The 12,181-nt window shown below is 47.5% G+C and overlaps 1 protein-coding gene across 1 annotated transcript in view; it reads right to left on the reverse strand.

Annotated features, from left to right (window-relative positions):
* LOC100330916 (uncharacterized) overlaps positions 1 to 12,181 on the reverse strand; it is a 103,968-nt gene that overhangs the window by 4,332 nt on the left and 87,455 nt on the right. Inside the window, exons 251-267 of the mRNA XM_073908413.1 lie at positions 10,722 to 10,846; positions 9,550 to 9,675; positions 8,267 to 8,460; positions 7,863 to 7,954; positions 7,649 to 7,779; positions 7,424 to 7,551; positions 6,777 to 6,897; positions 6,220 to 6,432; positions 3,579 to 3,749; positions 3,087 to 3,224; positions 2,948 to 2,997; positions 2,724 to 2,856; positions 2,562 to 2,644; positions 1,147 to 1,273; positions 869 to 1,059; positions 653 to 743; positions 400 to 532 (exon numbers count right to left, since the gene is read on the reverse strand). Coding sequence (XP_073764514.1) covers positions 400 to 532; positions 653 to 743; positions 869 to 1,059; positions 1,147 to 1,273; positions 2,562 to 2,644; positions 2,724 to 2,856; positions 2,948 to 2,997; positions 3,087 to 3,224; positions 3,579 to 3,749; positions 6,220 to 6,432; positions 6,777 to 6,897; positions 7,424 to 7,551; positions 7,649 to 7,779; positions 7,863 to 7,954; positions 8,267 to 8,460; positions 9,550 to 9,675; positions 10,722 to 10,846 — 2,247 coding nt within the window. The remainder of the gene's footprint in view (positions 1 to 399; positions 533 to 652; positions 744 to 868; positions 1,060 to 1,146; positions 1,274 to 2,561; positions 2,645 to 2,723; positions 2,857 to 2,947; positions 2,998 to 3,086; positions 3,225 to 3,578; positions 3,750 to 6,219; positions 6,433 to 6,776; positions 6,898 to 7,423; positions 7,552 to 7,648; positions 7,780 to 7,862; positions 7,955 to 8,266; positions 8,461 to 9,549; positions 9,676 to 10,721; positions 10,847 to 12,181) is intronic.

Consider the following 12,181-nt stretch of genomic DNA (forward strand, 5'->3'; position numbering starts at 1 on the left):
AGGGAGAGAGACGAGACTCTGATTGGTTTATTCTCAAAACACACCCAGAACTAGATTAGACCATGCGCCGCGGCACAGAGAGGATTTTCCCTCCTTTAATAAAGCAAAAGTAGATTCAGACTCATTCTTAATGGTCACAGTTCACCACGCTTGAACTCTCCAATGCAGCGAAACGCAAAACTTTTCGTACGAGCTTGTGTTTCCAGCCTGTCGCATTCGCTTCTGTATGACTGCAAGTCTGTCAAAAGCTACGAACAATGAAGTCAATCAGTGTCCGCTCATCTGATGATACAGCTGTCCATAACCTGCTCTTACTATACACATCTCAAACACTGAACATTACATTCATTAATAGTGTCATTCTCACTGTGTGTGTGTGTGTGTGTGTGTGTGTTTTACCTGTGGAGCGGCTCAATCTGCTCCTAGATAACCCACTGTTGCAGTTGCTAAACAGCGTCTTCAGTTTGGTCTTGTCTGTGTTTATAGACCTCAGATACGGCATGAACGTGGTCATGAAGTTCTTCTTCACAGTCTGTAACACACACACACACACACACACACACACACACACACACACACACACACACACGCACACACATGAATAAAGAAGCCCTCCAGTAGGAGAGTGAGGTGAGCGGGCTGAAAGCCGTACCGCACTGAAGAGACTCCAGAAGGAGTTGGTGAAGTACAGCGGGATCTTAGCCAGCCTCTGCAGCGTCTGCTGACCCCATGTGGAGGAGTTCCTGAAAGAGCAGCGCACCCGTCAGCAAACACACACACACACACACACACACAGACGCACACACACACACACACACACACACAAAGAACTGAGGAGCTGTGAGAAGGAAGAGCGGTTGATTCTCACCCGTAAGATGTGTTTCCTGACAGCAGCAGCCGCTGAACCGCAGAGATCTGAGCGTCCGACAGCTCCACACAGTTCTTCAGGCTCTCGATGATGGACGGGTCAGAGTTGGGGATGTAGACGGGGTCCAGCGTACACGTCAGGTTACCCAGAACCGCAATCTGATCTTTACTGAGACTGTTACCCGTGATGCCCTGTGACACACGCACACACACGTTTACTGGCACATTCATCTGTAAATGCAGGTGTTCTGTCAGTGTGTGTGTGTGTGAGATTCTCACCAGGCAGCTGCGTGCGTTGGCGAACAGAGCAGCCGGTTTGTTGAGGACGCTGGAGAGGACCGAGTAATCTGCCTGACCCACGGCACTGAAGTATGATCTGCAGTTCACCGGCTGGACATTGTCATAGCTGAACACACACACAAACACACACACAAACACACACACAAACACACACACAAACACACACACAAACACACACACACACACACACACACACACACACACACACAGGGGAAACATGCATCATAATGAATGTTTACTGAGTCTCTGCAAAACATTCTACTGACCTGTTCAGCTCGTCATGTCACATATAGTAGAAGAACACTTGTAATTCCTGCATGCTCCCTCATCAGCAACATTTATACTAATATAACAGTGACCATCAGTTCTTCGTTCTCTACATCTAAGACAAACACACCACATCAACAGCCACACACACTCGCTAGCCTTGATGGTGTCTTGTGCAGAGTTCGAGCCACAACATCTTGTGCCTGGGGTGCCTCAGAGCTCTGTACTAAGACCGCTTCTCCTCTTCGTTTACATGAGGTCACTTGGGTCTGGGATCCAGAAACATGGCTTTTGCTAACATTGCTATGCTAACAACACCCAACACCTCTCATTATATCCAGACCACCCCAGCGATTGCTTCATGAATATCAGCATGTGTGAGAGTAACTCTGGCCGGGTGAGGGACCATCACCGTCAACTCAACCTTGTCAAAACTGAACCGCAGGTAATGCTGCATCCTCAGCACCTCCTTACAGCACAACCAGTAAGCCTCAAGTGATTCAGGTGATTCTGGAATTTATTGACCATGTAGCTGCAGATGCCCGATCCTGCCAATTTGCCGTACATAACCCCAGGGAGATCAGACCCCTTCTGTCAGAGCCTGCTGGTCAATTGTTTATCCAGGCTTTCGTCTTATCAAGGCTGGACTACTGCAATGATCTTTTGGCTGGCCTCCTAAACTACAACATCAAGCCTCTGCAGCTGATCCAGAACAGAGCATGTCCCACCTTTATTCAGCCTCCAATCACTGCTCAAATCTAATTCAAGGCTTGTCACTTGCCTGCAAACCAATCGCTGGCTCTTTACATGAATCTTCTACATCAGGCTTGTGTGCCCATCAAGGCTCTGGACTCGGCTACCCAATGTCACTCTGTGGCCTCATCCCACGGCACAAAATCGATTGCAAGGACTTTCGTCTTTAACATCCCATCCTGGTGGAATCTGTTCTGTCAACACTTAATGGACGAGCAATAGGACTTACTGGTAATCCCTTTCCTGTTTTCCCTATTTGTCTGATTACTATTACCTATTTGTCACACACATTTTCATGGGGTCGAGTGAGCTGAACTGCTGCTGTTATCCTCAGTTGTATCTGCTAAATGGCTAATCCTAGTGTTGTTCCTCACCTGTAGTAGAGTAGCACCTCTGCAGGTAAATCAGAGAAGCTGGACAGAGGCTCGTCTTTCACATAGTTGTTCATGCACATGAGCTGAAAACAGAGAGACAGGGGTCAGGGGTCAGGAGCTCAGCTGTGACCACATGTGCACGCAGTAAAGAGTGTGCGGTACCTGACTCTCCTGCAGCTGCACCTTACTCCGGCCGGGTCTGTGTCTGCAGGATCTGACCATCTGCTTCACCTTCTGTGTGCTGACCGTCTGCACTGACGTACAGCTGAAACCCTGCAGGACCGGCACCGACAGCCTGAACACACACACACACACACACACACACACACGTTTGTTAGATTGTGTGTGCACCGACAGTAGACAGGTAACCTCTCTGAGGGACTTACTCCTCTGTATCTTGACTGACACTCGCCACTGAGCTGAACAACACCAGAGCCTGCAAAACAACAACACAACACACAGTGAGCACACACACACACACACACACACACACACACACACACACACACACACACACACACACACCTGCTCCTGCGTCCACTGCTTCTGGTTGATCAGGCTAAGGTTCACAGAGCCCTGTGGAGCCAGCAGCACCGGTGGGATGGAGCTGGCCAGCTGATCCGGAACGTTCTGCAGAACTTGTGTGACATCGATGGACACAATCTGCAGAAGGACAGCAGAGAGCATTGGCCATAAGGAACACACACTGCAGAGGAACACACACCTTGGAGGAAACACAAATCCCAGAGGAACACACACCCCCAAGGAACACACACTCCTGAGGAACAACCGCCCCCCCAGGGAACACACACCCCTGAGTACACACACACCTTGGAGGTAACACAAACCCTAGAGGAACACCAACCCCAGATGGAACACACACACACCGCAGAGGAACACACATCCCAGAGGATTACGCAACCCTTTGAGGAACACACACCCCACAGAGGAACACTCACCCCAGATGGAACACACACACCCCCGAGAAACACACACTTTCTGGAAAACTAGCCTCACCTGCATGACGTACACCATCTGCAGGACCTGCGGTGCCGCCACCATGTTGCTGATGAATGTGGGGTTCTGGGATACGGAGAGCAGTGTGGAGGGCTGGATGCTGGAGAGTGTGTCTGACGGAAGACCTTTGACCAGCGTGCCGAGAGCCAAGAGAGACGAGTCGCTGTCGATCTGGAAACAACACGCGTTACACACTCACTGACACACGTTACACACTCACAGACACACGTTACACACTCACAGACACACGTTACACACTCACAGACACACGTTACACACTCACTGACACACGTTACACACTCACAGACACACGTTACACACTCACAGACACACGTTACACACTCACAGACACACGTTACACACTCACAGACACACGTTACACACTCACAGACACACGTTACACACTCACAGACACACGTTACACACTCACAGACACACGTTACACACTCACTGACACACGTTACACACTCACAGACACACGTTACACACTCACTGACACACGTTACACACTCACAGACACACGTTACACACTCACTGACACACGTTACACACTCACTGACACACGTTACACACTCATAGACACGCGTTACACACTCACAGACACACGTTACACACTCACTGACACACGTTACACACTCACAGACACGCGTTACACACTCATAGACACAAGTTACACACTCACAGACACGCGTTACACACTCACAGACACGCGTTACACACTCACAGACACACGTTACACACTCACAGACACACGTTACACACTCACAGACACACGTTACACACTCACTGACACACGTTACACACTCACTGACACACGTTACACACTCACTGACACACGTTACACACTCATAGACACGCGTTACACACTCACAGACACACGTTACACACTCACAGACACGCGTTACACACTCATAGACACAAGTTACACACTCACAGACACGCGTTACACACTCACAGACACGCGTTACACACTCACAGACACACGTTACACACTCACTGACACACGTTACACAATCACAGACACGCGTTACACACTCACTGACACACGTTACACACTCACTGACACACGTTACACACTCACAGACACACGTTACACACTCACTGACACACGTTACACACTCACAGACACGCGTTACACACTCATAGACACAAGTTACACACTCACAGACACGCGTTACACACTCACAGACACGCGTTACACACTCACAGACACACGTTACACAATCACTGACACACGTTACACAATCACTGACACACGTTACACACTCAGACACACGTTACACACTCAGACACACGTTACACACTCACAGACACACGTTACACACTCACTGACACACGTTACACACTCACAGACACACGTTACACACTCAGACACACGTTACACACTCACAGACACACGTTACACACTCACAGACACACGTTACACACTCACAGACACACGTTACACACTCACAGACACACGTTACACACTCACTGACACACGTTACACACTCACAGACACACGTTACACACTCACAGACACACGTTACACACTCACAGACACACGTTACACACTCACAGACACACGTTACACACTCACAGACACACGTTACACACTCACAGACACACGTTACACACTCACAGACACACGTTACACACTCACAGACACACGTTACACACTCACAGACACACGTTACACACTCACAGACACACGTTACACACTCACAGACACACGTTACACACTCACAGACACACGTTACACACTCACAGACCCCAGATCAGCCTGATCCAGAGCTGTCCAGAGCTCTTCCTCTTCCATTTTCTTCATGTCTCTCCAAAGCATTACATCATACCATATTATTATTATTCACTTGATTCTGATTGGTCATTCATACAGTGTATGTTATTCAGGATGACGACCGCTGAATAACACAGACTCATCTGCGTACTGCTTATCCTCTAGACCGTGAGTAACTATGTTCACACACACATTGGCATGAATATATATATATATACACATGCCAGTCTGCTTTGTCCCTGGTTTTGCCTGTTTGGCGCCATCTTGTGTTAGTGTAGTGCTAGTGTTGTCTATATGTTAGTGTATGCTCCATTCAGCAGTTTTTGTTTTGTCAGTTTTGTTGTTAATTGCTGTATTTAAAGCCCTTCAGTCCTGTACTATATTATACAACAGTGTGTGCTGTCATCATGACAGAGTTAAAGAAAGGAGTTATTAATATCTGTCATGTTTAGAAATGTGTTGAGTTTTTTTTCTTTGCGTTAAACCAGGAGTCAGCAAACTTATTCTCGAAGTTCTGGTGTCCTGCAGATTTGAGCTCCAACCCTGATCAAACACACCTGAACAAGCTGATCGAGCTCTTACTCGGGAGACTTCAAACACTCAGGCAGGTGTGTTGAGGCAGGTTGGAGCTCAACCCTGCAGGGCACCGGACCTCCAGCACCAGGATTGGTGACCCCTGTGTTAAAGAGTAAGTGGGGCAGATATACAGGGGGGCTAATAATGCTGACTCCCGTAACGCATTTAATTAATTTAATTTAATACAAATGTTATTTAACTCATTTTAATATTGAGCTCCATAATCAAACCTGTGTATCAGAAGTGTGCAGTTTTCTGTCAGCTCTGGGTGTTTGTTGTCACACTCACCACATAGTTGGACTGTATGAGCGTCTGCACGATGGCGTCGGCCTGGCCCTGACTCCAGCCGTCCACAGAGCTCAGCGTGGCCAGAGAGCTCCTGATAACAGCGGGCGGAGCGGCGCTAATCTGGCCCTCCGTCAGCCCCACGCTCTGATTGCCCAGCAGCTCGATGGTGTTGGAGGACAGCGAGGGCAGATTATCTGTGAGGGCAGCCGTGATCTGGGTGGAGGAGAATGATGGAGCGTCACACTCGCTTCAGACCACTCACATTTAAACCAACAACCACTCTGACACACTGTGATGGAAATAACCGAGGAGCAACAACACTGTTTATAGCCATGACACACACCTCACTGAGTGTGAGTGCATGGATATATACATACAGGTCTGTGGTTCTGTACATACAGGTCTGTAGCCGTGGTTCTATAGATAGGTCTATCATGGTTCTATAGAGACAGGTCTACAGATGTTGCTCTCTAGTTCTGTGATTATGGTCTGTCACTGCAGGTGAAATGAGGAATGGAAAAGGCAGATGGAGTGACGGATTGAATGGACTGGGTTACCTGAGGGTTCTGGGTGCCGTTGCAGTACATGTTGATGCTTTGGATGAGACGCAAACTGTCTGCTTCACTGAGAGGCTCAAACGCCACGGCAGGGATATCACAGAGGAACTGCGGTGGCACACTTTACACACACACACACACACACACACACACACACACACACACACACACACACACACACACACACACACACACACACACACACACACACACACACAAGTGATTATAATTATTATGTATTAGATAATCAGATTCCAGAACCGGATGTGTTTAACTAGAGTACGCTGCTGCTGAAACACTGGGGATCAGATTACAGTACTTCATGGTTTACATGATTATCCACATGAAGGCAGCGAGTTGTTCAACATGAGCTGATTTTTCTTAAACATCTCTATACTCTCAATTAAACTGTTGTTTCTGATAAAGAATGAAGATTGTTTTTGTTTCTATCACAAGATTATCCTGCGTCAATAAACATGATGTCCGTAAAGACGTAATCTACGAGATTATAGACCTGACTACTAATGCTGTAACCTGATTCGGAATCAGTAATCCACCAAACTCTGCCAGTTCTGTAGGATCCACACCAGCAGATGACAGCTGTATCACTGTGTGTGTGTGTGTGTGTGTGTGTGCGCTCGCCGTACCTCATGGGATTAAAGTACTGGTCCAGGATGTAGAGCTGTGTGATGTAGTACTCCACTACGCTGGACTGGATGCCCGCGGTGCTGTTGAGCAGCTGAAGGTTTCCCGGGTCCTCTAAGAACACACCGATCTGCAGAACAACACAGAAGCACAGCCGCTGGAAAAACAGCACTCGCTTGGGTATGTGTGTGTGTGTGTGTGTGCGTGTGTGTGTGTGTGTGCTTTACCTGGTCAGACGACACAAAGGAGTTGAGATCGGACAGACTGACGTAGCTGATGAAGACTCCGATGTAGCTGACAAACCAGTCTGTGGAGTTCAGCTGAGGATCGGCTGCGTTATAACACCGCGGAGAACCATCTGCACACACACACACACACCATTAACATGCAAACACACACACACCTCGTACACATAAACCTAGACAGGGTGCAAACTCTCACCATTGCTGAGATACTCCTTGATGGAGCTGTACACATCCTCTGGGCTGAAGTTAGTCTCAGAGTAGTTGTAGTTTTTTCCAAGTACTGAAATACTACACACACACACACACACACACACACACACACACACACACAGGTCAAACGTCTGCGACACAATAACAGCTTTAACAATCGATCATCAAAGTATTGTTTAGATATGCACTTCAGTTCATTCAGGAGGGTTGGGGAGGGGGTTGTGTGTGCATGGAGATGTGGTGTGTTTGTATGCATGTGTGTGTTTGTGTGTGTGCATGTGAGGAGTTGTGTGTATGCCTGTGGAAGACCACTGGAGGAGGGTGTGTGCATGGAGATGTGTCTGTGTGTGTGTGTGTGTGTGTGTGTGTGTGTGTGTTGTAAGCTCTTACAGTTTTCTGTATGACAGGCAGGAGGCGCTCTGGAGCTCTGCGGGGCTTATAAGCTGTAAGGTGAGCAATGGCAGGTATCTCAGCAGCCGCAGGTCAAACCACTCGTTCACCTCAGACGGGCCGTTCAGTTGCAGAACTCCAGGCCAGACGCAGGTCAACACCTGACGGGCCAAAGCCTGCGAGCCCAGCGGCGCCTGTGCGGGACACAGCGATTAATACAAGAGCAGAGCGCTTTCTAAACCTCCCACCCCATCATCACACACACACACACACACACACGAGATATGGTGTGCAGGACGTCTGATTCTACATCTGTACAGGACAAGTGTGAAAATCACCACAACTGGCTGACTGGAGCGTGACTGATGAAGTGTGTGCTGCTCTGTCATTTCCTTTAGGATGGACAGAAATGAAATAAACTATAGAGGATGCTTTAGAGAGCTCAGCGGAGAGACTTTACTGCTACTGGAACCATGATTTGAGGAGTTAGTCCTCACATATAGTCTGACAGAGCAAATAGTGCGAGTCTCTACATGTGTGTGTGTGTGTGTGTGTGTGTGTGTGTGTGTGTGTGTGTCTGCAAGGCTCTGGAATTCAGTGGTCTAACAGCTGTTTTTTAACTCTCAGTCATGATAAAAGGGTCGTGAAAATGTGTGTTATATATGTACAGTTGAAGTCAGAATTATTCGCCCCCCTGAATTATTTTTCCTCCAGTTTCTGTGTATCAGAGAGCAGATTTCTCCAACACATGTCTGATCATAACAGTGTTAATAACTCATCTCTAATCACTGATTTATTTCCTCTTTGTCATGATGACAGTACATAATATTAGACTATATATTCTTCAAGACACTTCTATACAGCTTACAGTCACATGTAAAGACTTCACTAGGGTAATCAGGGTGAAGTTAGGGTAATTAGGCAAGTCATTGTATAATGATGGTTTGTTCTGGAGACTATTGAAAACAAATATAGCTTAAAGGGGCGAATAATATTGAGCTTAAAATGGTGTTTAAAAAATAAAAACTGCTTTTATTCTAGCTGAAATAAAACAAATCAGATTTTCTCCAGAAGAACAAACATTATCAGACACACTGTGAACATTTCCTCAATCTGTTCAACATCATTTGGGAAATATTAAAACAAGAAAATAAATTAAGGGGCGAATAATTCTGACTTCAGCTGTATACGAGACTGCCAGCAAATGAACACAGAAAACTATATACAAGAAGATCTGGTGATAAAGCTCTCAGTCACTCTTACAACCTCGGCTCAACACCCACCGTCTGCAGATACACTGCCGTCTGGTTGTACGCGCTGAGCAGTTCACAAAGCCCAGATGAGCTCCCGACGGCTTGAGTAACGTTCAGGAACTCACTGAGCTCTGATGGAGACATGGAGCTCAGCACCTGCAGGAACACAGAGGATTAGGAGCACGCATGTACACACACGCACGCACGCACGTACGCACACACACGCACGCACACACACACACACACACACTCACTTACACACACACACACACACACAGATGATTATGCAGTCAGTGGGCGTGTCCTGGAACTCCGCCTTATTTGACATTATTATTTTTTTGTTCAGAGTCCGGATGGAGAAAATCATCCAGCACAACAGCACTAAAGGCACCTCGACACAGCTGATTTAAGGAGAAGCTACAGCGGGTTTGTGTTATTTGTGGTGTAAATACGGTAAAGCTGGAAGCATTAAGTTAGCAACATGAATAATCAGGAGGGTGGAGCAGCAGAGCATCAGATGTTGTCAGATGTGTTAATCACTCGCAGGGAGATTTTAAACTCTCGGAGTCTCACACCAAGCACACCGCGTCATGTCCTGTCTTAATAATAATAAAGTTGTAAACATGTTCTCATTCAGTGTCTGTCTGTGGCAGATATACAGCAATGATGCATGCCACAGTGTCGCTTCACGCTGGAGAAGACTGGTGCATCTCATTCACACGGGCGTCAGCGTTAAAGCTTTCCATTCACTCTGATTGGGTGACGTCAGGCGTAGCCGAACTGCATTGTGGATCCGTCAGCGCTGCTTCAGTGGTGTTGCTTGCTGCAAAAGTTGGGACTTTCTCAACTTTTCAAGCACCAACTGAAGCGTCAGCCAATCAGATCGCTGTATGCAAATACACCAGCTCAGACAGGCCGATTGCTGACTAATTTCATTGGCTGATGCTGCTATGAGGATCGCATCAGCCCAACTTCAGACACGCCCTCTGTCAAGCGCTGACGCTGAAGCCTCGTGTGAATCAGGGTCAGTCTTTCATGAAACTCGTCTTCTCTCTCAGCCTCTAATGTTGTTGTGTTTAGGAGTCGAGCGGCAGCAGCGTTACAGCTCCACCTACTGCAGCACGCCAGAGTCTCCAAATACAGTATACCGTCACTCACACAGCTGTTAAAAGACCTCAGTTTGAGCTAGACCTCTGCCTTACCTGTGTCCGGCTGGCCTGCGGGATCAGGGACAAGACACTGCTCAGATCTGGGAGACCGAACTGCTGGAAGGAGGACCGGAGGAACAGGAGGAAGCTGCCGCCTGTGTAACAGCGCAGAGGAGAACCTGAAAGAGACACAACACAACGCACGTCTGAATCTTTACTAACAGCGCTTCTGCAATATGCTAAAGCTTTGGAGACGTGTTTAGTTTGCCTCCTGGTCTGAGGAGAGAAGCCGCGTCTCCTGCAGTGTGTAACTATAGCTCAACCTTTTGCCCATTCTGTTCCTTCACCCTGTCAACAAGAGCTGTTCATCTCATTTCCATCAACAATAAGATCTGTCGTGCTGAATCATGAAGAATAACGCCAGTAAAGCTGCTAATCCAGCATCTCAGCGGCCTGTACCTTCAGCTCTACCTGCGTATCCTCGGGCCTCAGATAGGGGCAAACGAAGCTCCCAGACGACAACGCAGCTCTCAAATCTGAACCTTTCTCCTCTACACAATGATCTTGCAGAGATATCACACGCTGTGTGCTGGCTGACGAGCTGTCAACAGTGAAGCAGAGCTTTCTGATACAGCGAGCACAGTCCAGGCCCACGTGACCGATATGAAACACACAACTAAAGACAATCTTGAATGAGCTGCTCTGACGAGGTCCCCAAGATTCAAGAGATCGTGGATTTTCATGGAAGACGACTGTGGGGATCTTGAAGCTAGATCATGGTGAAATAATATACCAATTGTGGGGATACTTGAGAATATATTTACAGATTATCTTGTTTGCTTTGAGCTGGATAAAGAAACTAGGTTCCTCTTCATTTTCATTATCACTATCCCAGCAGAGCAGAACACAGGTCTTGCAAATATGCAGACCCTTTCTCAATGGCTTGACACATTTTCCCCACCATTTTTCAAAACAGTCAACACAGAGGTCATTGAGCAGTCCAAACTCCATTGTTTTAGCTATGGTAACCAAACAGAAACCATCTGTTCCTAACTATTAAAAACTACCAACATCAGTATGAAATCACTGAAGCACCGGTTTGATGCTGTGTTCACACCAGACGCGGAACGCCCGGATAAATCGCGCTATTCACTCGTAAATTTCCGCGTGAACATTTGAGTTTACTTGCTTCATTCGCCCGTCAAATCCGCTTCAATCGCGGGTCAAATTCACTTCAAAACAGACGCGGATTCGCGTGATGGGCAGGGCCTCTGTCTGCTCTGTGACTCTAGCTTCATAGCTAAATGGCTAACATGGATTTTATGAAGAAAATAACAGTGTTAATGTGCACGTCAAACGCGCAAACGCTCAATTCGCCTCGTGCGTATTGTGCTATTCGCACCGCGCCATTCGCGCAATTTGCGCCGCAGGATGTCTATTCGCACGTTTGCATTGACTTAACATGTAAATCACTCGCACTTGACGCGCATGCCGCATCTGGTGTGAACGCAGCA

This window comes from Danio rerio, chromosome 1 (assembly GCF_049306965.1).
Source record: "Danio rerio strain Tuebingen ecotype United States chromosome 1, GRCz12tu, whole genome shotgun sequence".
Lineage (NCBI taxonomy): Eukaryota > Metazoa > Chordata > Actinopteri > Cypriniformes > Danionidae > Danio > Danio rerio.